Source organism: Sander lucioperca, chromosome 11 (genome assembly GCF_008315115.2).
Source record: "Sander lucioperca isolate FBNREF2018 chromosome 11, SLUC_FBN_1.2, whole genome shotgun sequence".
Classification (NCBI taxonomy): domain Eukaryota; kingdom Metazoa; phylum Chordata; class Actinopteri; order Perciformes; family Percidae; genus Sander; species Sander lucioperca.
The window spans coordinates 16695270-16722129 of NC_050183.1; the positions used below are offsets into that span (position 1 = coordinate 16695270).

Genomic DNA, 26860 nt, shown 5'->3' on the forward strand with positions numbered 1-26860 from the left:
AGGTGCTCTTGAGCAAGGCACCAAACCCACAACTGCTCGGGACACTCCGACATCTCGCCATTTGTGCATGTATAGGTACTGAGCATGTGTGTGTATTTCAGGTGTGTAACAACAGAGTGAAAACATTGTAATTTCTCTTGCGGGATTAATCAAGTATAAATTATTTTATTTTATTATAGTATGTCATAAAAAAAGTCATAGTATAGTATGTCATAAAAAAGTCATAGTATAGTATGTCATAAAAAAGTCATAGTATAGTATGTCATAAAATATTTCATAAAAAAAAGTCATAGTAAAGTATGTCGTAAAAATTTCATAAAGAAAGTAATATGTCATAGAAAGTCATAGTATAGTATGTCATAAACAATAATAGTATAGTATGTTATAAACAATAATAGTATAGTATGTTATAAACAATAATAGTATAGTATGTTATAAACAATAATAGTATAGTATGTCGAAGAAAATCATAAAAAGTCAGTATGTCATAAAGTGTCAGGAAAGTCATAGTATAGTATGTCATAAAAAGCCATAGTATAGTATGTCAAAAAGTCATAGTAAAGTATGTCATAAAAATTTCATAAAAAGTCATAATATAGTATGTCGTAAAAATGTCATAAAAAAGTCATAGATGTCAAATAGTCATAGTATAGTATGTCATAAAAAGCATCATAAAAAAAATCATAGTATAGTATTTTTGAAAAAATTCCAAAAGTCATAGTATAGTATGTCATAAAGTGTCATGAAAGTCATTTTATAGTATGTCAAAAAGACATAGTATAGTATTTCATAAAAAAAGTCAGAGATGTCAAATAGTCATAGTATGTCAGTGTCATGAAAAAGTCATAGTAAAGTATGTCATAAAGATTTCATTAAAAAAGTGATAGTATAGTATGTCATAAAAAAGTCATAGTATTAGTATGTCATAAAAAGTCATAGTATAGTATGTTGTAAAAATTTCATTGAAAGTCTAAGTACAGATAGTATGTCGAAAAAAAATTCATAAAAAAGTCATAGATGTCATAAAGTGTCATGAAAGTCATTTCAATCAGGAGAGACTTCATTGCAGATATGCAAATATTTATTGAAAATAAGCATAATATGAAGTGTACAGAGTCTTTGGGGATTAGACTCCATCATTAAAAATATTTAAAGGGGTATAGAAGCCAACATATTCCCCCAGATGGAGCCTAGACACTAGTGATGGTGGAGGGGGAACCCAGAGACCGAACGAAGGACCTGTCTGCCGGAAAGGGACTCAGGTTGCAATGATTGCGATGCTCAGAGGTGGAAGGGGAGGAGGAGGGTTGCACATTTGCCTGAACAGACAGCTGATAGCAAGGAGAGAAGACATTTAAAGCAGGATGTCATGCTGTGATTGGATCATGAATTTTGTGGCCAATTCTGATTGGTTTACTGAAAAGTAAACGCCTCTTAACAGCTAAATAGTTTTAGGGAGAGATAGTGGTGATTGCGTAATATAGAAGTCTTCCTGAGAGAATTTGCGCTGAGCTTCATAGTATAGTATGTCGTAAAAAGTTCATAAAAAAAGTCATAGATGTCAAATAGTCATAGTATACTATGTCAGTGTCATGAAAAAGTCATAGTATATCATAAAGATTTCATTAAAAAAGTCATAGTATGTCATGAAAAAGTTATAGTATAGTATGTCAAAAATACATATAGTATGTCGTAAACATTTCATTAAAAAAGTCATAGTATAGCATGTCATAAAAAGCATCATAAAAAAATCATAGTATTTTTGAAAAAATTCCAAAAGTCATAGTATAGTATGTCATAAAGTGTCATGAAAGTCATTTTATAGTATGTCAAAAAGACATAGTATAGTATTTCATAAAAATGTCATAGTATGTCATACAAATTTCATTAAAAGTCATAGTATAGTATGTCATAAAAAGTCATATTATAGTATATCATAAACATTTCATAAAAAAGTCATAGTATAGTATGTCATAAAAAAGTCAAGAAAAAGTCAGTTTAGTTTGTCATAGAGTGTCATGTAAGTCATAGTATAGTATGTCAAAAAGACATAGTATATACAGTATCTCACAAAAGTGAGTACACCCCTCACATTTTAGTAAATATTTCATTATATCTTTTAATGGGACAACACTAAAGAAATTACACTTGTGTAAAGTACAATGTAAAGTATTAAGTGTACAGCTTGTATAACAGTGTAAACACACAGCCATTAATGTCTAAACCGCTGGCAACAAAAGTGAGTACATCCCTATGTTAAATTCCCATAGAGGCAGGCAGATTTTTATTTTTAAAGGCCAGTTATTTCATGGATCCAGGATACTATGCATCCTGATAAAGTTCCCTTGGCCTTTGGAATTAAAATAGCCCCACATCATCACATCCCCTTCACCATACCTAGAGATTGGCATGGGGTACTTTCCATAAAATCATCTCTCAATGCAAATCAAACCAGCTATTAGGCTAACCGACATAAAACCATGCCAATTTATACTTATTTAGTTATACAAGCTGTACACTTAATACTTTACATTGTACTTTACACAAGTGTAATTTCTTCAGTGTTGTCCCATTAAAAGATATAATGAAATATTTACTAAAATGTGAGGGATGTACTCACTTTTGTGAGATACTGTATATATATATATATATATATAGTATGTATAATAATATAGTATGTCAAAAAGACATAGTATAGTATTTCGAAAAGACAGTATAGTATGTCGTAAAACTTTGACAAAAAAAAGTCATAATGTCAAAAAGTCTAGTATAGTATGTTGAAAAAATTCAAAAAGGTCATAGTATAGTATGTCATGAAAAAGTCAAAATAGACTATGTCATAAAAAGCATTGTAAAAAGGCATAGTATAGTACGTCATAAAAAGTGGCATGAAAAAGTCATAGTATGTCATTAAAAAGTCATAGTAAACTTGATATGATTTAGTGGTATAGTGAACAACCACCCAACAGCATTTCTATAAAGTTCTTCACTTTCTCTTTGTTGTTGTGCTTTCTCCCTGCAGGTTTCATCGGCCATAAGGTGGATTACTCAGATCTCGGCCATGCTTTAATACTCCCACACCGAGCCTCAAGTCTTGAGACTGCTCCCTGCTGCCCTCATACTTCTAACTGCTACCCTTTCCAGCGTCGACTTCAAACTGACGGACTGGACATGAGCACAACTCGTGTTTTGCGGCCGTCGCAGGAAACGTGAGCAAACACTTCTACAAGTGAAAATAGATGAAACTCTCAACTGACGTCTTCCCTTAGTGGAGATCTTTACAGACTTCTTGATATTCAAAAGCTTTTAATTTTTTTAACATGAAGTGTCAGCGAGTTTACTTTGCAGCACTTTTTTTGTTTTTGAAAAAGGCTTTTGGAAGTCAAACACAGAACCTGTGCCAACTTCGAGGATGTGAACAGAAGGAGGTGAGGACAGGGATTGTATTCTTGCCTTTCACCATGTTCTCCCTCCTTTCCCAACTGGACTTGATGTTTTTCGTGCTTGTGTTGGCACAGCGTTATTTCACAGTTGACATCTCAGTGATGGTTGATCTCATTTTGCCAGAGGAATTAAAATCTCAAACAACTTGTGTTGTTGTAGGCAGCTGAATCTTTAAACAAAATGATCTAAAATCCTAAAATGCTCTCTGCAAGCCAGTAATAGTAAAAATGAACATCTCCGAACACATTACTCATCAATCAACTGAGCAATAATTTCAGATTTTCACCTCCATTTGTCAACAATTTCAGAATTTCTCCTCATTTGTACATCTGTTTATGGGCTGCATTCAAGAGCTCAAAACACTTTTCAGACTACAGATCCCCATTTTAAACCAAAGCAACTTGCCTTGCTGTGGAAGTCGCAATCTTGAATGCATCCCAGAGTGACTGCTGTTGAGAGTTCAGTAACCTACTGTGTCACTGTGCCTACAGTATTGTTTACAGGGATTTAAAAGTTGCCAAATTAACTTGAGTTTGATACAGAGTAGTATCTTTAGACACAGTAAAATGTTGCCGAACTTTCTGCCAAACTACAAGAAAGTAGACTTTTCCTTATTTTGTATTTCATTTTTTATTGTCTGAGATGAACCTTTGATGGTACAGAATATAAAAAAACCTGTCACCTCACTTTTTTTATTATTATTTACAGTGCATATTAGGTTCATGAATTGTCAGTTTTGACCATATTAACGGGAGAACTGGTTGATCTGTTGTGTTATGACAGTGTGAGTGTGTATGTACAAGCGTCGGTAATATTACTGTCTCTTGTATGTTGTAAAAAATGTTTTGAGACAAATGTTCTCAGAATTATGAAAGACTTGTACATAGCAAAGAAAGTAAGCGAGACTTTTCAAATGTTTTTATTTGTAAAGCAGAAAAAACTGCATGTGGGTATTAATTTATTGTGAGTCTTCTATGATGTATGCAGTTTCTTAAAGAAAGAAACTTATTAAAAAAAATAAGTTTATGCCTCCTTGCATTCTTCGTGCATCCACTCTGTATAGCAGCTGTTTCCAGTGTCCTTTCCATGTATAGTTCATTCTATTCTTTGGGGAAAGCTGGGATATCTCAGGAAGTCCTCAGGGCTTACTGAAAGTAGCCCATGATGAGTTTTCAGTTCAGTCATACAGAGACGAATCCCCGGGGACACAGTCTGTTAGTCTCTCAGTGGAGTAAGTCTGGAATCCTGGGAAAAAGCACCTCTGGGCGCAGATGTGCGTGTGCTCCATGTGGCTATACAGCGTGCATTGGAGTTCCGCAGTATTTGTGCCACGAGTCGATGGCTTTAGTCACAATGGCGTCTGTGTTTTCCTGCGGTATCTGAAAGGGATTATTGTGAGGTTTTTACACAGGCACCTACTGCAAGGACAAAAACAATGCATTTCTGTTTGCTGGACAACAACATTAAGTGTTGTGCTGTTTACTCACATTGCACAGAAACCTGACCACGCCTCCGGGCCGGGTGATCCCCATCAACATGATCTTGTAGCTGAGCAGAATCTCCAGGGCCACAAACACCAGGATCTTACAGGAGCCGCTGATCACCTTGTCCCACACCCTAAAAAGAATCAAAGGGCTCAGCTCATTTGACCAGTATGAAGACTTTAAGGTCAAGATGTAACAAAAGGCTCATCATTTGTATAGAACGAGAAGGATAGAGAAAAATGTACCCTTGTAACAGTTCATTCAGACATAAATACAGAGGCTGTCTCTTGACTCTCACTCAATCTGGAGCTTTCGAGCTGAGCAACAAATGTAAACATTGAGCTAGGACTGGACAGTTGTATTCTGCTGTTTTCTTTGGTGTTACGGCTTTGTCTCTTCTTGATCTTGTGCCCCCATAAGGCACTGCATAACGTTAACACTTTCTCAACACTGGTATTCATTGTGTGGCAGGTTTCCACTGAGAATAATTCAAATCCTGTTGCTTATTATCTCTGTGTAGCTGCATGTCTGGATACAACTTAAACACCAGGATCAAACTACACAAAATCGTGTATGGGATTTTGGGAAGGCAGAAACTAAAATGAGTATTGGGCATGACATCAGTCTTTCCCACACACAGACTAATTTGTGGCGGTGCGCAACATAATCGACACCGGCCGTCACATATTGCGTTTCGTTATTTTTTTTATTTTTTTTAACGCCATTTAAAACATGCAGTGTATTCATTCAGCTGCATTTCCTTTCCCTGCTCTCCTCTGTCTCTCTGACACACACACACACACACACACACACACACACACACACACACACACACACACACACACACACACACACACACACACACACAGTCTGTCTCCATGAAAATGAGAGAAGGCTGCTGGCAAAATTCACAAGTTCACGAAAGGTTGGTATCTCGTGAACACCTTAACACAATCACACATTAAAAAGTGCTGTAAAACATATTTTATATTCTGATTATAATGTTGTCAGTGTGTTAATGTTGGAGTCCCGACCCGACTCTTAGCAAACAAGCGATTGTGCCTGCTTTAGAAAGTTAACTAGTCGCAAGTTTGCGGTAAAATGAAGTTGGGTTGTCGAGGTCAAAACACTATATGTAGCAGCTGTGAATCAAATAAACGTATTATAAATAATGTTATGTCATTTTTTTACTCTTACACTGAATGTTTGCTGCTTCAATCCAGATGAGTATTGAAAAGTATTTTCCACGACTGAAAAAGGCACGTGTTGAGGATGAAGACCAGCCTGAACCGGAGGTATCAGTCTGAAACAGAGCTCAACAGTCCGACCAGTGGAATTAGTTATGTTATTAATTTGTTTACAATATTTTCAGGCTTCAACCAGTGAAAGACAGGGTCAGGGAGAGAAAGAGATAGATTCGTTAGGCATTGAAGAAAGAGTAGACAAATTGCTTTCTCATCTCTGGGAAACACTGGACATGACATGATATGACTTTTCTTTTTTAAACACTAACCTCTTAGAGCATTAGTAATTACCGGGGCAAATATGTAAATGGAAAGAGCAGGAGGCCCTTTCCTGCCCAATAGCTTTTGCAAATCATGCAGGTCCTAAAAAAAACGACAAGCTACTATTGGGTGGGGTTTAACGAGTAGAATTGATCATCTAATCTGACATCTTGAGAGACACATTTTGTGTAGTCTGATCCCAGTAGCACAGATTTATGCAGAAATGTGCAGTGGTGGAATGTAACTAAGTACATTTACTCAATTTTGAGGTTTGAGTTTAACCATGTTATGCTACTTTATACTTCTACTCTACTACATTTTGGTGGCAAATATTGTACTTTTTTACCCAGTTACATTTATTGTAAAGCTTTAGTTACTTTGCAGATTTAGATTATTAATAGAACAAATATAAAATCACCTAATTTATGATAACTTATGTAAGGTGAAGCTACCCATCAGTACATAGAGGAAGTAAATTTAGCTCCCCCTTCACCAGCTGCAACATTAAAGAGATGAACACATTAATGTACCAATCATTATAATTCACTCATTTCTATTACTCTGCATGTTTTTTTTTTTGTTTTTTTTTTAAACTTTTAATACTTTATACTTTAATGGTAATACTTTTGATCGAGTACAATTTTGAATGCAGGACATTTACTTGTAACAGTATTTTTACACTGTAGCATTGCTACTTTGAAGTAAAAGATCTGAGTACTTCTTCCACCACTGGGAATGGAGTTAGAAGATCACGCAAAAAGCCTGAATATTATCATGGGCAGCTGCAAAGAAAGATCTCGAAAAATCTAAGTCTGCTGTGTGTTGGTTCAGTGAAAGTGTGATCTGATGTCAGGTTTGGGACCTCTGGAGGCTGGATTCGGGCAGGCAGCCAGCGAAGCAGCGTCTGAACCAGATGCTGTAGGGCAGCTGAGCCAGGGCTCCGCAGCTCTTCAGATGGTTCAGCAGGCGAGGTTCCTCCTGACTCAGATAATGCTCCAGGCTCTTCGGCTACAGAAGGAGACAACAAAGTCTTACTTTACAGTGATGCACATTTTTTTTTTTTTTTTAAATGTGATCCAAACTCCTGATTAGGGCTGCACAATATATCGGGTTTTTTTTTATCGTTATCGCAATATCAACTGGCGCAATATACACATCGCGGAACACTGCGACAAATCGTGAGATGTTTTGTGTTAGTTGAAAGAAGATATCGGTAGAAAATTACAGTTTAAAAAGATACGGTCATTCTTTTTTAGTGGTGCCTTTTATATTCAATTCAGTGTTACATTTGTTCAATGAAATAATGTTGGGAAATATTTCCTTTCGTTTATTTTTTTAGAAGAATACTGAAAGCAGCAGAAATGCAGAACTGAGTACGCTTTGATATCCGTTTATTTATCGCAAGAAATATCGTTATCGCGACATTCAACAACCTTTTCGCATATTGCATATTTTTCCTCATATCGTGCAGCCCTACTCCTGAGTCATGAGATATTTGTCATATTAACTGTGCCACTTTATCAGCTAAATTTACACTTCATATGCTGAGTGCCCTGATGCGTGTTCAAAACTACACCAGGGCTATAAAGAAAATAAATTAAAAAAACGACCAACAAAAGCCTTCAATTCATTTTGCTTTACAAATATATACAGTTTGATTCTGTAACAATCATTTCAAGACCCATGTCACCATCCACTTTTGTAGCTGTTGTCCTCTATAAACAATTTTTTTGATCAATTAAGGTTGTTTTTTTTTGGTAATCAATTTGCTTTCAAAGTTTGATGAAAAATTCTTAGCAATTAGATCCACATATGGGAAGTTTTTGCGAGCTTTACTTGTTTGAATTCCATCCACTGATGAAGGCCACAAAACGGAGCTGAACGCTCTGAAAAATGTCCAGTCAAGGAAAATGTGACACTCACGAGGTGGGGCACTGAGTCTCCAAACTTTGTGTGGAACTGATTGACGAAAGACTTGATCAGCCAATAGCAATCGACAGGATCGTCTACGATCTCCTCCATGGCTCGACTGATGGAGAGGAAGTCCTCGTTCTCTTCATCCTGAAACAAAAAAGGGTAACACTTTACTTGAAGGTATCTACATAAGAGTGACATGACACTATCATGACACATGAACCCTAACTCCAACCATAACTTGTCATGACAAAAACCGAATGACGCTTACTAAAAGAAGCGTTATGTCATAAACGTTTATGTAGATACCTCAAGTGTAACCGAAAAAAGCAACACACCACATTAACATCATCCATTACAGCACCAAAGAATAAAGGAAGCAAAGGGAAATTTGAGTATGAGCAATCTGAATAGGGTGGTGCGAGTGAGATTTATCACAATACGAGCTCTAGTGTGTCTCATACGTTTTATAAACTACTCGTTCCAACTTTTCTTTCGTTTCCAACATTTGAAATTGTATATACAGGCACTGTGTCATCAAAGTTTAAAGGGTAACTACCGTTTTTTTCAACCTGGACCCTATTTTCCTATGTTTTGGTGTGTGAGTGACTGATAGGAACAATAATCTCCAGCATTAAGCGTGAACGTTGTAACCGGCAAAAAATGATCCGTTTATTTACATGGAGTCTGGTGGCTTTAGCGAACGCAGAAAGGTTGACCTCCTTAGAAATCCTTTCCATAATGTTGTCAGACACTTATAATATTAATCTGAGCCTGTCAGTGGCCAAACCAGAACTTTTGTGAACGTAAATACAAGCTGCATAATTGCCCCATTAACTTACATTGTAGCTTGTTTCGCCGCTGTCAGCTGCAGCGATCTCGCTTAATACTGGACAAATGTCACTCAGACACAAAAACATAGGAAAATAGGGTCCAGGTTGAAAAATAAAAACGGTAGTTACCCTTTAAGGAGTTTTATATATTATTTCTTAGCAAAAATAAACTTATAAGAGTCATAAAACAGATGGATCATTTTTTTTTAAATAGTATATAAGCGTATATAATAAGCGTGTAACCCATTTAAGTAATCGTGAGTCACTAATTAGGGCTAATACATAGTTACAAAGGCAAAACACTACATGGCTCTTACACTGACAGCAGGGATATGCAGGGTGATTAGGACACATTCCCACTGCTAAATGCAAGTCTGTGGTTTCCCTGTTTAAATATGGTCCAGAGTATCGACCTACTTAGTGGGTTACTGATGTGGAACTGAAAACCAAAGAGTTTTCGTGGTAAAGATTGCTTCATGATTCTATAATTATGAATTCATAATAAAAGGCTTGGTGCTAACATGTGTGGGCTGCTTAAACAGGGAGCTATGCATTAATTGCAGTGACTTTATCATGAGCCACAGTATGAAGCATGGTTTGTCATTTCCCTGAAACTTAGTCATTTGATGGTACCACAGCTACTAACTTACAGATGTGAATATATTTTTAAAATCAAAATCAGACTGTGCTCACATTACTATAAGCTCGTTAAAACAATTCATATATCAGTGTTCAGTAGGGCTGTGCAGTTAATCGAAATTTGAATCGCAATTACGATTTTGGCTCCTAATGATCACAAAAACAGAATAATCGAGAAAAACGATTATTTTGCACATTGCGGTTTGCAAGTAAACTCTTATTTTGTCTTGTGTTCTGAATGGGGGAAAAAAATGGTGAAATGAGAAAAGTATTAAGGGAAATTTCACAGTTCAAGGGGTTTCATTTGTTTAACTTTTTCACCGTTTTTTAAAGTGCCCATTTAATGAAAAAAAATCACTTTTTCTGGGATTTGGGGTGTTATGTTGTGTCTCTGGTGCTTCCACACACATACAAACTTTGAAAAAAATCCATCCATGCTGTTTAGAGTGAGATACGGTTTCTGAATGTGTCCTGCCTTCAGGACTTTTTGAAAATTCAACCATGTAAACCTATTCTGGTACAACCTTAAAATACAATTATGAACCTGAAAATGAGCATAATATGGCTGCTTTAAGTTCAATAATTGCAACATCTTCACAGCCAAAATCCTCATACATGCATTTAAAGAGATGGAAACCAGGAAGAAGAATAGAGATGCATATTTGAATAAAAGCAGCCACAGGACACACATCGACACACATTCTCAGACTGTTGTTATACTGTCTGCGAGGTTGATGTGTAAAATGGGTGCTGCAAGAAATAAAACTGAAACATAAAACAGCTAAATTGTTCAAACTAAAAAAGCCCCACGCCTTTATGAATTCCGGCTGACTTGTGACCGGTGAATTTTTAAGAAATAAAAATGATGGTCATATTCAAAATTCTGTTTGTGTCACTAACTACAAACCTCTATATCTCAGTATGACATTTCTACATTCTTCTCTTATTAGTTTAGCTGAGCATCTAAAACACCGTTGTCATAAATCCTGCATGGACAGTACAGCACAACTTTGAACTTTATGTATGTGTGTGTGTGTGTGTGTGTGTGTGTGTGTGTTTCATCTTACCGGGGTGGAGGTCTCGGAGCACCGCGGGAGCACCTGGTTCTCCAGCTGGAACATGCGCAGGTAGACGTGGGTGGAGGGTGTGGAAGCGTTGGTGTATCTCATCACCTCCAGAGCCTCCAGGATGTCCTGGTACTGCTCCTTCCTGTAGCCAGCCACCAGAGCGTGAGAGTCACTGTGGGGAGGTAGGACTCCTGCAGGAACAGGAGAGTTTGTTTGTTTGGCATCATTAGTTCATGCATAGTCTCGCATTGCCAGACCTTCCTCCACAGCGCAGCAGAGGAGGGTCTGGCTACTCCACACAGCATTTCGGGATGGGAGAGAAACATGCTCTGGTTTATTGGCATTTCTTTAAACCAATCACAATCGTCATGGGCGGTGCTAAGCGCCGAGCGGAGCAATGGTGCCGCTGCAAAATAGCCTCGGAAAGGAACTTGTTTTGGTGGAACATGTGTACGTCCAAAAGTTGTTTTAGTCGTGCAAAAGAGAAAACTCAGATTGGACAGATAGTCTAGCTAGCTGTCTGGATTTACCCTGCAGAGATCTGAGGAGCAGTTAACCATAGTCCTCAGAAATCCACTAGCGTTTAGAATGCCATCACAAAGAAAGAGGAAGGTGACGGACATCCGGCCGAAAAGAGTGACATCCAGCAGAATTTTCCGCGGCACCGGAGCAATCCCGGAAGTGAAACGTCGTGGCTATATACTAGTTTATGCATAAATCACATTTGATTGTTATACATGCACTTTTGGGAATGCACACCATTACTGTGTGATGTGTCTTACCCAACAATACCTTCCACACATGGATCCTGTACATAGAGGGGAGGGGGAACCTCTGACTGAAGGTGCTCAGCTTTTCTAGATCTGTTAGAAGAGTGAGAACATTGGTTAACAGGACAATAACTGACTTACAGGCTCCAAAACTCAACCACAAACAAATGAGGAATAACATTAAAGCATTCCAGCATGTAAGCCATGTTAAGACAGAAATGGATGTGGAAATATGAACTGTTACTAACCCAGAGGATTATCCTTGAGCAGTATTTCCAGAGATTTCTTCTCCTCCACTCCTCTGAAGCCCACTTTCTCATAATACGCAGAGCGGAAATTTCTCTGAGGGTCGTCAGCCATATTTTGGTCAGTGGCGCCTAAACACAACATTTCCAAAAAAACTTTAGTGTGTAGTGTGTGTGGCATAGAGAGGCAAAAAAAAGCTGACAAAAAGAGACTAAAACAACATTTGATCTGTATCTTACTATTATTTATCATGAGAGCCAGTGGTGGAGTATAAGTAAGTACATTTACTGGAGTACTGTACTTGAGTACAAATTTGAGGTACTTTAACTTTACTTAAGTCTTTTCCTTTCATGCCATTTAATGCTATACTTCTACTCTACTACATTTCAGGGGGAAACATTGTACTTTCTACTGCACTACGTGTATTTGAAAGCTTAGTAACTAGTAAGTGAACGAATTAAGATTTTTTTTGCATACGTGTATGGGGAGTTAAAGAAGCGAGCTTGGGACCGGGAGGTCGCCGATTCAATCCCAAGACCGACAGGATAAAATCTGGGTGGGGAAAGTGAAAAAGGGCAGCACTTGTCTTGCCTCCCTCATTACCACCACTGAGGTGCCCTTGAGCAAGGCCCTTAACCCCAACAGCTCCAGTGGAGCTGCTCAGTGGCCAGCAGATCAGACTGTGGTTGTACTGGGCAGCTTCCAGGTATGTAATGTGGAACTGTGTGAATGTGACAGGTCGTCTCTGCAAATAAGAATTTGTTCTTAATCAACTTACCTGGATAAATAAATGTTACACAAAAAATAAAAAAATTCTAAAACATTGTATGGTTCCAAGCTTCACAGATGTGAGGATTTACTGCTTTTTTTTTTAAATTTTAATCATTGTAAGTCATTTGTAATCATCTTGAATTCTCGACTATTGATCAGCCAAAACAAAGCACTGTGAAGGTGTCACTTCGGGCTCTTGGTAATTACGATGAGCATTTCTCACAATTTTTAAGAAGTTTTACAAACAACTATTTATTGATTAACGTTAGCTAATCGAGAAAATACCCAACATATTAATCCATAATGAAAATAATTATTAGACGAAGTCCAATACAAAATAGTTACGCTCCACCTCAACCAACTACAACAGTAAAACATTGCTTTTATATTAATGCATGAGTAATAATAACCTAATGATATAGTATATAGCTAAGTGTACAATCGTCCCAGGGGACATGTTTATACTTTAAACTACATTTTCATGATTATACTTAGGCTACATACTTTCACTTAAGCACTATTTTACATGCAGGACGTTTCCCTGTAACAGCGTATTTCTACAGTGTGGTATTTTTACTTTTACTGAAGTAAAGGACAGCAGGGATCTGAAGAGCAGATCGTGAAGACCTGGTTTATGTCGTCGTTAACGTTGTTGCATCATCATGTAACAAATCCTTCGATTTCGAAGCAAATTATAAATGTGAGGCTGACAAAGACAGCGCAGTGCAGTGTTTCATTCTAGTAGATTTATTTCAACACGTGTAGGTTAGCAAAATGGAGTGATAAATGTTTGTTAAATTAAATAGGTAACATTACTCCTACCTTGTAACGTTACTGGTGTGTTTCACGCAGACAGGCTTTAAGCTATTTAGCTAGCTAGCTAACTTCATGACTTCAGCCAACGTACAGGACAACAAGGACGAAGCGCCTTCTGTTACTGTAACGTTAACATTTACGGCGAGACTACTCGGTTAACAGACATTTAGGTGGACGTTGTCGTAGCACTGCAGACAAACACAGCATTTCCTAAAAATATATTTACGACCTGCTAACGTTAGCTACATGGCTACCACCGTTGTTGTTATCGGAACACTTCCGCGTTGCACTGTCTAAATAAAAGAGTAGTAGCAATCGCTGTCAGAATATTCCAAATGTCTTTCTCGTGACGCTAGTACGGTAAAGGTCCCAAACATGCTTTTATTTTGAAGGCAACTTCAAAGCAAAGTAAGCATGTCTTCCGGTGTTATCTCCTCCACGCCCCACTACAGTTCTCTTAATACCATAGACAGTATGCTTAATACAGAGATCTTCAACAGGGGGTCCTCAGAGTTTTGCAGGGGGGGCACCAAATTATTGTTTGATAGTTTAAAACAATATATATATATATATATTTTTTTTTTTAATTTACACAACATTGATGATAGGCTTACTGGCCTATAGGTAAGGTAGCCATCCACAGATACAGTTAAGCTTAAGGATTTACTGTTCCACATTTTGACATTATGTATAAATATATGAACTTGTCATCAATTATTATTTTAATAGCTTAGTATTGTATGCACCATAAAAAGGTATATCTGAGGGCTCTAGGCCAACCTACACATTATTGTAGGCCCAATTTGTATATGCAGCTCAATTTTATACATTGTATATAGTAAGGGGTCCCTGTTCCGTCTCTTCTTCAGCTGATGGGTCCTTGGACTAAAAATGTTGAAGACCCCCTGTCTTAATACATCCATGCCCACTACCTCCAATTGTAGCCTAGTTTTATTTTGAGTGGGCCCGTAGTGCATAATTAAGCATCAGTTTTTGTTGTATTTCAAAGTTTGTTGACTTTGAAGTACTTGCTTTTTATTTGTATGGGAAAACCTACTGGGCATTAAACCTGATTCTGATGTAGCTATCAAAACTGCATGAAAACTGAACATGAATGAACTGTCATGAATCCATATTATAAGCAAAACACAAAGTTTTATTTTGAGATATTGAGAAACTGTTACAAAGCACTAAAGAGCAAAAAACAATGATTAACAACTGATTCATTAAAAAACGTAGTTAAGCTAATATATGTAACCAAACCTTGAATCCTTCCCCTCACAAAACAGGCATTTTAGATGACAAATAAATGTAAACATAACACCATTTTGTTACCAATGCAAAGCTTTAAAAGAAATAACATTCCATGAAGATTTTGAAAATGACATTTGTACTAACTATATGCAAGAATATGGCAATAATTTCCAATTCTAAAAGGCACCCGCAATTATATCAACATCCACTTTATTTTAAATCTGAATATCTTAACACACTTTAGTCCATTTCCACAAAAAAACATCTCGGTAGTGTTTGTTTTTACGATCATTTGTTTGAACTATGGCATTTTAAAAGCATAGCAACACCAAAGCTGAAATCTAAAATTATGCAAACAGTTTAAGAACATTATTTTAGAATTTGTCTTATCATATACAACACAGACAAGTTCCTATCTAAACAATCAGTATACTTTTAAGAAACTGATTTATTTGCAAGAGTATGAATGTGCAGGAACTTTTCTTGATTTATTTGGTGGATGAGGCGTAGAAGGTGGTGAGACTAGTATGACTTTGTAAAGCTGATGAGGAGGTGGAGCCTAGGTCCACACTGCTCCTGCGGGAGCCTTGTCGTGAGCCACTCCTGGAGCCAGCATTGGATCCTGGGCCAGAGGCAAAATTGTAAGGACTGCTGATCCCTCTGGAAGACACAGATGATGCCTGGAGCATTTTCAACCCATTGCTTTCCTCCTCCAAACAATTATCCAGAGCCTCCTTGTAAGAGATCTTAAGTTTGGTCTTGGGGCATGTCAGGTTCTTTGTGTGGTGTCTTATGTCTTGGAGCTTCTGGCCTGCTTTCACATCCATCCAGCCCATTTTTACAGCGTCTTCTATGGATCTTCTACAGCCCATTTCTGGGTCATAAAGCCCACCTGTTACAAACTGGAACTCCAGGAACCTATGCCCTGCCTCATATGGTAGCCATGACTCTTTCATGGCCTGAGCAGCAGACATCTTCTTCCTGTTTTTTATATCCTCAAAGCCAAAGAAGGCTTTCTGGGCAGGCTTGAGCTTAGGGGCCATGTCGTCATTTATTATGCCCAGGCGGGTGGCCTCTTGGATGCTTAGCCTATGGCCATTTTTGGGATTGATGAGTCCTCCAGTGCAGACCTGAGCCTCCAGCAGTCTCTGTGCAGTGATGGAATCCACCAGACCTCGATTCAAAGCCTCTGTGATGGTTATCTTCTCCAAAGTGTCTGTGTCAAAGATGGCACCCACGGGTTCCTGTTCCCCCACTGCTTCAACAGGAGAGGCCAGGTTGACAGATACACTGGATATATTCCTAAGGGAGTCAGTTGAGTCTTGGGCTAAACTGCTGGTTGTGGCACTTCGCTCTGTGACAGTGGTAGTTCTTGTTGTGGTCATCTTGGCGAGAGTAGGTGATAAGGGTCTTGACAGGACTGATGATGATGATGACGATGAGGATGTCACTGACGCTGGAACTGAGGCTGCTGATGTTCTTAAAGTTGTTGATGTCACTGTTGATGTAGCCGGGGATGCTGATGTTCTTGAAGTTAATGATGATGATATCACTGAAGATGTACCTGCGGCTGCTGATGATCTTGAAGGTGATGATGATGACGTTAATGATGATGAGGATGTTTCATGTTTGGTCTTGTTTCTGATGATATCTGCAAATTGATTAAGGGTGATGGTACGCGATTGGTATTTATCTAGATCTGATTGATTAATTACTCGCGTTTCAAGCAGCTCAGTAATATCATACTGTCTTCCAGTCTTCCTGTCAATGATAACAAAACGTGTGGAACCATCTGGAGCAGTGATAGTGATCTCTTCCCACTCACACTCCTGCCCGGACAGCTCCACGAAGGTTTCGTAGTCAATAAACCCTTTGTCATATGCTTCACGTACTGTCATCTCTTTATTAGTGTCTGGGTCCACAATTACCACTCTCCTCTTTCTCATAGTGTTCTTCAGCGTCGACTCTAGCTTTTTCTTGTTCATGATAAGCAAAAGGATGAGGCCGGTTTTCTTATCTGTGATACAGCGTTTCTTAAGCTCCAGATAAGTTAGGTTTTCCTCTGTGTTGGGGTCAAAGAAACCCTTAGTATTAACATTCTCATCAGTCAGAATGCTGTTCATTTTTTTGTCAAAGTAACCTCTCTTGTAGGCTACATTCACGTCAATACGATGGCTGTGTTCAGGATCAATGATACCACCGCTGGCAATCTGGGCCTCTAGTAGACGCATGCCATGACCTTTCTCCACTAGACCTCTCTCTATGGCCTCAAAGTGGGAGATTATCTTGTCTGTACCAGGCAGTTTGTAACCAGTCACAGCCCTCTCTGCTGATAGCAGGCTGTCCTTAAACTCTGGCCCAAACAGTCTTTTATTGTAGGCATCACTAACAGTCAGGTATTGGTTGTTGACAGGATCAACTATAAAACCTGAGGCAGCCTGGGCCTCAAGCAGTTCCAGAGTGGTCCCAGGTCGCAATAGTCCGTTTTTCATGGCCTGATAGATGGAGATCACCTTGGCACTGTCCTCATCATAAACTCCTGCTATGCAGGTGGAACCTCTCAAGTAGGAGCGCAGACGGTCTTCAATGTCCTGGCTCGTCAATCTGCCCTCCCTCAGGTTGTCCATATCTGACCGGTCTAATAGATTTGCATCCACTAGGTCTATGACCGAAACCTGGCCCCTGAGCCCCTGGACAGTTATTGGCTTTTTAGGTTCAGGGAGAAGCAAAAGACCTGTGCTTGGATCTGCTTTGCATTTTTTCTTCAGAGATACATAGGTGGTTGCTAGTTGGGTGTCTGGGTCTATATAACACTCAGGATACCGATTCAGGGCCTGGGATAGGTCCTGATCTAGGAGATCCCTATCCAGAGCAATGTCTTTGGCTAGGAATACACTTAGGGCAGGGTCCAAAATACCCCCTACAGACTCTTGAGCCTGAAGTATCCGTAGAGCTGTGTCCTTGTCAATTAATCCCTTCTTCATGGCCTGGCCTGCTGAGAGGAGCTTGCCAGTATTTGGGTCTCTGTAACCTATAGCAGCAGCTTCCGCTGCAAACAACTTTGATTCATCCTCCTTATCCACTACTCCTTTAGCACATGCTTCCTTTACAGTCAGTTTCTGATTTGTTTTGGGGTCAATGATGTTGCCGGTGGCTGCCTGAGCAATCAGTAGCATGTCAGCACAGTCAGAGGACATAATTTTCTGTTTCTTGGCTTCTGTAAAAGACATTTTCCCTGAAGGTCCAGCTGCAACACCAGCAATTGACCCTGTCCCCTTCAGAAAGACCATCTTATCCACAGAAACCTCTGGGACAGTTTTCTCCCCCTTCATCAGTTGTTTAAATGTCCGTTTGTTCAGGACCCCACAATCAAGCAACTGTTGTGCAGTGACGTTCTTACGGACACCATCAAAGAGTAGTTTGGAGGGGTCAAACTTCTCAGAGACTGGCAAAAGTTGTAGGCTTGCTTGCGGCTCTGTCTTGCATCTTTGCTTCAAAGTCCCATAGCTGGCATCACGCTCAGTGTCTGGGTCAAGGTAACACTCAGGACTCTGGTTTAGAGCACGACAGATGTCCTCATCCAAAAGGTTACGTTTTATAGCTGTATCTTTGGGGAGGAACACACTGAGATTGGGATCTATAATACCTCCCACAGACTCCTGGGCCTGCAACAGGCGTAGTCCAGTCTTCCTGTCAATTAATCCCTTCTTCATGGCCTCAAACACTGAGAGAGGCTTGGCTGCGCTAGGATCCTTGAAGCCCACAGCAGCAGCCTCTGCTACCAATAATCTGTCTCGATCCCTAATATCCACCACTCCTCTGGCACATGCCTCCGCTACTGTCAGCATCTGATTGGTTTTAGGGTCAATGATGTGGCCAGTGGCAGCCTGGGCTTCTAGAAGCAAATCTGCACTATCTAGGGACAGGAACATCTGTTTCTTGGCTTCTGAGAAAGACATTTTTCCATCACATCCGGTTACCACCCCAGCAATAGGTCCAGTCCCCTTAAGATAGACTATCTTTTCCATAGACACTGCTGGGACAGTTTTGACCCCTTTCACTAGTTGGTCAAGTGTAGGTTTGTCAAGGACTCCGCATTCAAACAACTGCTGTGCTGAGACTGGCTTGCGGATTCCATCAAACATCAGTTTGGAAGGGTCTTTCCTCTCAGTAATTGGCAATAATATCAGGCCTGTGTGAGACTCTGTTTTGCTTCTCTTCTTTAGAGTCCCATAGCTGGCATCACGCTCAGTGTCTGGGTCAATGTAACACTCAGGACTCTGGTTTAGAGCATGAAAGAGGTCCTCATCCAAAAGGTTACGCTTTATAGCTGTGTCTTTGGGGAGGAACACACTGAGATTAGGATCTAGGATGCCACCAGCAGACTCCTGGGCCTGCAACATACGTAGTCCAGTCTTCCTGTCAATTAATCCCTTCTTCATTGCCTCAAACACTGAAAGAGGTTCAGCTGTGCTAGGATCCCGGTAGCCCACTGCAGCAGCTTCTGCTGCCAAGAGTCTGTCTCGATCTCTAATATCCACCACTCTTCTGGCACATGCTTCCTCTACTGTCAGCTTCTGATTGGTTGTGGGGTCAATGATGTGTCCTGTGGCAGCCTGTGCATCCAGTAGCAAATCTGCACTATCTGGGGGCATGAGCATCTGTTTCTTAGCCTCTGATAAAGACATTTTCCCTAAGGGTCCAGCTCCCACACCAGCAATTGATCCTGTCCCCTTTAAAAAAATCTTCTTATCCACAGACACCTGTGGAATAGTTTTCTCTCCCTTCATTAGTTGGTTAAGTGTGGGTTTGTCCAGCACCCCACAGTCAAGCAACTGTTGTGCTGTTACTGGCTTACGAACACCATCAAAGATCAGTTTGGAAGGATCTAGCTTCTCAGTGATTGGCAAAAGTAATAGCCCTGTGTGAGGCTCTGTCTTACACCTTTTCTTTAATGCTCCATAGCTGGCATCACGCTCAGTTTCCGGGTCACGGTAACACTCAGGACTCTGGTTTAGAGCTTGACGGAGGTTTTCATCCAAAAGGTTGAGCTTGATAGCTGTATCTTTGGGGAGGAACACACTGAGATTGGGATCTAGAATGCCTCCCACAGACTCCTGGGCCTGCAGCAGGCGTAGGCCAGTCTTCCTGTCAATTAATCCCTTCTTCATGGCCTCAAACACCGAGAGAGGCTTGGCTGCGCTAGAATCCTTGTATCCCACAGCAGCAGCTTCAGCTGCCAATAATCTGTCTCTATCTTTAGGGTCCACCAAACCTCTGGCGCTTGCCTCCTCTACGGTCAGCTTCTGATTGGTCCTGGGGTCAATGATGTGACCTGTGGCAGCTTGGGCTTCCAGTAGCAAATCTGCACTATCTTCAGGCAGGAGCAGCTGTTTCTTGGCTTCTGACAAAGACATTTTTCCTTTACTCCCAGCTACAACCCCAGCAATAGGCCCAGTCCCCTTCAGATTAATGTTTTTGTCTACAGACACCTCTGGGACATTTCTCTCCCCATTTTCTAGAGCTTTAAATGTTGGCCTGTCCAGGACACCACAATCAAGCAGCTGCTTGGCTGTGACAGGTTTCCGAACACCATCAAAGATGAGTTTGGAGGGGTGTACCTTCTCAGGGATAGGAAGAAGCAGAAGGCCTGTGTGTGGCTCTACCTTACATCTCCTCTTCATTGACATATAGGTCACACCATCCTCACTTTCTGGGTCCAGGTAGAGCTCAGGCCTCTGATTCAGAGCACGATATATGTCATCATTAATTAGATTACGCTCAATAGCTGTGTCTTTGGGAAGGAACACACTGAGTACAGGATCTAGGATGCCACCAGCAGACTCCTGGGCCTGCAACATACGTAGTCCAGTCTTCCTGTCAATTAATCCCTTCTTCATTGCCTCAAACACTGAAAGAGGTTCAGCTGTGCTAGGATCCCGGTAGCCCACAGCAGCAGCTTCTGCTGCCAAGAGTCTGTCTCGATCTCTAATATCCACCACTCTTCTGGCACATGCTTCCTCTACTGTCAGCTTCTGATTGGTTGTGGGGTCAATGATGTGTCCTGTGGCAGCCTGTGCATCCAGTAGCAAATCTGCACTATCTGGGGGCATGAGCATCTGTTTCTTGGCCTCTGATAAAGACATTTTCCCTAAGGGTCCAACTGCCATACCAGCAATTGATCCTGTCCCCTTTAAAAAGATTTTCTTATCCACAGACACCTGTGGAATAGTTTTCTCTCCCTTCATTAGTTGGTTAAGTGTGGGTTTGTCCAGCACCCCACAGTCAAGCAACTGTTGTGCTGTTACTGGCTTACGAACACCATCAAAGATCAGTTTGGAAGGATCTAGCTTCTCAGTGATTGGCAAAAGTAATAGCCCTGTGTGAGGCTCTGTCTTACACCTTTTCTTTAATGCTCCATAGCTGGCATCACGCTCAGTTTCCGGGTCACGGTAACACTCAGGACTCTGGTTTAGAGCTTGACGGAGGTTTTCATCCAAAAGGCTGCGCTTGATAGCTGTATCTTTGGGGAGGAACACACTGAGATTGGGATCTAGAATGCCTCCCACAGACTCCTGGGCCTGCAGCAGGCGTAGGCCAGTCTTCCTGTCAATTAATCCCTTCTTCATGGCCTCAAACACCGAGAGAGGCTTGGCTGCGCTAGAATCCTTGTATCCCACAGCAGCAGCTTCAGCTGCCAATAATCTGTCTCTATCTTTAGGGTCCACCAAACCTCTGGCGCATGCCTCCTCTACGGTCAGCTTCTGATTGGTCCTGGGGTCAATGATGTGACCTGTGGCAGCTTGGGCTTCCAGTAGCAAATCTGCACTATCTTCAGGCAGGAGCAGCTGTTTCTTGGCTTCTGACAAAGACATTTTTCCTTGACTCCCAGCTACAACCCCAGCAATAGGCCCAGTCCCCTTCAGATTAATGTTTTTGTCTACAGACACCTCTGGGACATTTCTCTCCCCATTTTCTAGAGCTTTAAATGTTGGCCTGTCCAGGACACCACAATCAAGCAGCTGCTTGGCTGTGACAGGTTTCCGAACACCATCAAAGATGAGTTTGGAGGGGTGTACCTTCTCAGGGATAGGAAGAAGCAGAAGGCCTGTGTGTGGCTCTACCTTACATCTCCTCTTCATTGACATATAGGTCACACCATCCTCACTTTCTGGGTCCAGGTAGAGCTCAGGCCTCTGATTCAGAGCACGATATATGTCATCATTAATTAGATTACGCTCAATAGCTGTATCTTTGGGAAGGAACACACTGAGTACGGGATCTAGGATGCCCCCCACAGACTCCTGGGCTTGTAGCAGACGCAGTGTTGTGGTCTTGTCAATCAGTCCTTTCTGCATGGCCTGAAATACTGAAAGGGGTTTGCTTGTACCAGGACCACCATATCCTACAGCTGCAGCTTCTGCTGCTAGCAACCTTTCTCTGTCTTCTTCATCAACCACACCTTGATTGTATGCCTCTTCAACTGTCAACTTCTGATTAGTCCTGGGGTCAATTATGTGGCCTGTGGCAGCCTGAGCATCTAGTAGCAGGTCAACGCTATCTGATGGCATCAGATTCTCTTTCTTGGCTTCGGTGAAAGTCATTTTGTATTGGGGTGCAGTAATAGACCCTGAACCTTTCGGACCTTCAATTACCACCCCAGCAATTGGGCCGGTCCCTTTGAGACTGATTTTTTTGTCGACCGACACTTCAGGGACAGTCTTATGCCCTTTCACAAGCTGGCTGAATGTTGGTTTGTCCAAAACACCACAGTCAAGCAACTGGTTTGCTGTGACTGGCTTACGGACTCCATCAAAAACCAAAGTGGAGGCATCCAAGGTTGGGGGCTCTCTAACTCTCGTCAGCTCAGTTTCCATGGTTCTTTTGACAATGGCCACCTCTTGCAGTTCTTTCTGCATGGTTGACAGTCTACTTTTATATATCTCATCAAGCTCCCTGAGTTCCCTCATCAGCCTTTCTATCTCACTTTTCAAAGAGTTCTTTTCCCTCTCCAGACGTTCCTTGTCTATGTCATATTGCCTGATCAGGCCCTCCTTACTTTCATACTGATCTTTCCAGTAACCTACATCCCTCTTCATTCTCTCAATCTCCTCCTGTAGACGTTGCTTATTGCGAAGCTCAGAATCTTGGGACAATTTAATGCGACTAAGTTCCTCCTCTAGCCTTATGTAACGATCTTTGTCCTTTTCTGACAATTGCAACTTTAACAAAAGAGCATCTCTCTCATTCACAATCTCACTGTGCTGGGACTGAATGGATTGCATCATGGCCGATGTCTGCAGAAAAATAGAGGGGAAAAAAGAGAGATAAAAGGTTAGTCAACTCGGATATATATTGATAAATTTACTGTATATAAAGAACCCTACATTTCTTTTCTCCATTTTATATCACGGTATACAATCGTACAATCAATGACACTGGGATAGAAAAGGTTTGGATCTAAATAAAAATGATCAAGCTACTATCAAAATTAACTGCACCTAAATTTGTACTGGTACTACAGTAGTAAACCAAAAATGGAAAACATTAATACTATCAAATAATAGAGCAAGTATGTTTGCTGTCCTGTTTTTTTTTCAAGCAGCAGAATACTTAAGGGAGGTCCAACATTTTGGCTCACATTTTAACTAAAAGCAACAGAAGTGATGTCACAAATTGAATGTTTCTGTTCATGCTGCAGCACATTAGTATGTGTATTTTTGTGAATGTGACAAAATAGACTAAACCCAAAAATGGCACAATGTTAAATGTATAACAATTGAATGAACCAAAAACTGTTATTGATTATAAAATAGTCAAAACACATGAATAGCAAGTCTGTGTGCATACTGCCGAAATATAATTTGCTTTGTTAAGTTAGCAATATATTATGAAAACTCCCTTTAGAAAAACATGAAAACAAGGCATTGTTTTACAAGACCGGGAAGTAAAGGTATATAGGTAATGGCATTACATTACAGTAGTCAATTTTTAAAGAAAAATATCTAGTAGAAAAAAACACTCTGAAACATTTTAAAAATGTAATTGGTTTTCATTGTGAAATCAACCTTCCCAATCCTGAAGACAAACTATATCAACACTAGATTGTTTATAGCAACTACAACCACAAAATAAGCACACCAAATAATTTGACTATCACTTTGTACAGATTGGAAGAGTTACTGTCTACTGTCTACATTCTGTAAATTTGCAAAACAGCACAAATAGATAATGTCAATAGATGGGGGCCAAGCTTGATTGACTGGTCTAAAATTGCAAAATAATAATAATAATTAATAATAATAATAATAATAATAATAAAATAATTTAGATAGTTTGAATGTATATCAGTGCTGTTTTGACAAGTTTCCAAAATGTGTCTTAAAGACCATCAAGATGCTACAATAATTTGATAAACAACAATCAAACTGTATTAGACCAAAGGACCAGAGGTAATGATGTCATTGACAGTGTTCATCTCTCTGGGCAAAAGAAAGAAAGGCAAAAAAGCATGCAGACTGCACGTCTTTGCACAGTGTGGGCAGGGAGACAGTTGGTTGGGGAGGTCGGCAGGCAGAGAGGCACAGATTATGCTTGCATGCAAGTGATTGACATGCAAGTTTATTCAAACACATACAGACATATGTGTTTAAATCAGAGTTACCAAGTGGGAGGCATCTACAGGGGATCTAGTGGTATTCCAGCATGCAAGCAAAAGATTGGCTACAGACACTAATAGCTACTTGATTGATCCAAATAAGGATTCTGATTTGGAAAGATGAGAGCAGTCCAGGACTAAGTGCCAAACCTCCATGTACCTCGGTGGCCTGCTTTTGTATTTCCTCAGTCTCCAGCTTGAGTTTCTCCCTCTCTGAGGAGAGCTCTGAGACCAGGTTGCGATAATCTGCATTGCTTCGCTGACTGGTCTGCAGCTGCAGCTCCAGGGCAGTAATCTGGGAAGAGAGCTCATCATCACTTCCCTGTTTGGATCTCAGGAGTTCATCTTTAGCATGTCGCATTGCCCTTAGTTCCTCCTCCAGCCTCAGCCTCTCTTTGGTCTGGGTTTCTGTCATCTCCTTTAGCTTTTGAAGCTCAACGGAGTTCTCATTCAGTGTCTTACTCTTCTCCTCTATAGTTCTGTAAAGGCCCTCATTCCTGAGGTTTGCCTCTTTGCCTCTGGCCTGCTCCTGGAGGAGTTGTTGCTGCAGGGCCTTCAGCTCGACGCTCAGCTGTGCCACGCGATCTGCAGAGGTCTTGTTTTGTCTCAAGCTTCTCTCCAGCTCCTCCTGCAACCTAAGACGCTCTTCTTCACCTCTCTTTTCTGACAGGCTGGCATGTTCTTGGCTCTGGCGTAGAGTGGTAATGGTGCTGGTGTACTCTGTCATGGCCATGGTGGTGTTTTCCAGCTCTGTTTCTACCTGCCTTCTTCTGGACACCTCCTCTTGGTTAGCCTTCCTCAGATTCTCCACTTGGCTCTCCAGCCCATCTCTCACAGCCTGAAGGTCCTTCATGCGTCCCTGCAACCTGTTCATGTTCTCTTCCACTCTGCTTCGCTCCCGGCTCTCTTTCTCCAGCTCCGAACGCATCTTCAGAAGCTCCTCCTTGCACTCCCCCAGCTGGGTCGCAGCCATTGACGAACTTTTTAGCTTCACCTGCAGCTGGGCCAAAGTCTGCTCAAGCACACCCTGCCCTTCTTCTATAGTTCTCCTCCTGCGGGTCTCCTCCTCCAGGCTGTGTGTAACATAGGTCAGCTCCTCGCTCTTCTCCTGCAGACTCTTCATGACTTCAGCCAGCTCCTCTGCATACTGGCTGCTCTCCTCGACTCTCTGCCTCATCAGCACCTCCACCTGACTTTCCACTTCTCTCCTCCTGCGCCCTTCCTCTGTGATGACAGCGCGCTGACTGTGAGCCTCTTCTTCTGCCCTCTTCCTGTGTTCCTCAGCCTGGCTCATTGACATTCTGAGCCTCCTGAGCTCCTCCTCCAGATTCCTCCTCTCTGCCTCCATCCTGTCATACTGCAGCTGAAAGTCAGCTGCATCCTGCTTCCTCTGGGTTTCCAGCATCTGGATGTCTGTGCGGCCGATATGGATCTGGGATTCGTAGCTGAGCTTAAAGTTATTGATCTCTGTACTGCATAGGCTCCTTACCTTTGACATCTCCTTCTGTAGATCCTTGATCCTCTCTCCATCCTCAGCCAGTTGCCGCCGCAGCTGTTGGATCTCCTGCTCCTTATTTAGCTCACTCTTCTCCACCTCCACCTTGGACCGGCTGATCGTCTCCAGCTCCTTCTGCCTCTTCCTCAGCACCAACTCATACTCCTCCTGCTGCGTAGTGTAGCGCTCCTCCGCCAGCCTCCTCTTCCTCTTTTCTTCCTCGAGCAAGTAGTTGAGACGTGTCACCTCATCGTTGAGGTCCGCCAGCTGGCTCTTAGTGGTGTCCAGGCGGTCCTTGGTGGCATTGCACTGCAGCGTAGTGCTTTGCTTCACCTCCTCTATCGACAGCATCTGATTCTGCACGCTGGACAACTCCAGCTTGTAACGGGAAACGGCGTCCTCCAGAGATTTGTTCTTGGCGTCGCGGTCTTGCATATTCTCCCTCAGCAGGCGAAGTTCTTCCTCTAACAGGTCAATCCTGGTGTTACGAATCTGAAAGGAAGACACAGTAAAGATGAATGCAGAGGTAGTTTTAAGAACTACATGTCAATGTACTTGTGATAAAAACACTTCACCGCAGTGTACTTGGATGATTGATTCGAATGGGTTTAACCGATTCATGGAATCACCAAACATCTAAATGAATATTTCCTTAAACCTGCATTATTGATTTTTTTGGCCACTTGGAGGCAGCGCAACAAGCTGTAAACACAACACTAGTCTCGCAGTAAGGTTGTGGGTTGTAAAACCAATAGGGGTGCACGATTCAGAAAATGTCACGATTTGATTCGATTACGATTTTCAGGCTCAAGATTCGATTCAAATCGATTTTCGATTCAAAAACGATTCTCAATTAAAAAAAACGATTCACAGTATGTAAATGTAGTTACTTTTCCCATGTGATTACAATAGACATACAATTAAAAAACAAATTTAAAAATATGAATCGATTTTTGGAATTCTA

The 26860-nt window shown here is 41.0% G+C and overlaps 3 protein-coding genes across 10 annotated transcripts in view; 1 reads left to right on the forward strand and 2 right to left on the reverse strand.

Annotated features, from left to right (window-relative positions):
• phactr1 (phosphatase and actin regulator 1) overlaps positions 1-4285 on the forward strand; it is a 46617-nt gene extending 42332 nt beyond the window's left edge. For all 3 annotated transcript variants that reach the window (XM_036007273.1, XM_036007272.1, XM_036007271.1), the window contains exon 13: positions 3023-4285. In XM_036007273.1, coding sequence (XP_035863166.1) covers positions 3023-3038 — 16 coding nt within the window. In that variant the 3' untranslated portion in view covers positions 3039-4285. The remainder of the gene's footprint in view (positions 1-3022) is intronic.
• Positions 4286-4347: 62 nt separating this feature from the next.
• On the reverse strand, positions 4348-13796 carry tbc1d7 (TBC1 domain family, member 7). The gene is made up of 8 exons (XM_031282343.2): positions 13496-13796; positions 11905-12033; positions 11669-11749; positions 10887-11077; positions 8357-8494; positions 7296-7441; positions 4932-5061; positions 4348-4823 (listed from the first exon to the last, which is right to left on the reverse strand). The coding sequence occupies exons 2-8, from the start codon at positions 12014-12016 to the stop codon at positions 4737-4739; spliced, it is 885 nt and encodes a 294-aa protein (XP_031138203.1). The 5' UTR covers positions 12017-12033; positions 13496-13796; the 3' UTR covers positions 4348-4736.
• Positions 13797-14627: 831 nt separating this feature from the next.
• LOC116038112 (desmoplakin-like) overlaps positions 14628-26860 on the reverse strand; it is a 38830-nt gene continuing 26597 nt past the window's right edge. For 5 of the 6 annotated variants that reach the window (XM_036006954.1, XM_031282313.2, XM_036006955.1 and 2 more), the window contains 2 exons: positions 24562-26388; positions 14628-23040 (listed from right to left, as the gene is read on the reverse strand). In XM_036006954.1, coding sequence (XP_035862847.1) covers positions 15232-23040; positions 24562-26388 — 9636 coding nt within the window. In that variant the 3' untranslated portion in view covers positions 14628-15231. The remainder of the gene's footprint in view (positions 23041-24561; positions 26389-26860) is intronic. The other variant, XM_036006956.1, reaches the window with a different exon arrangement.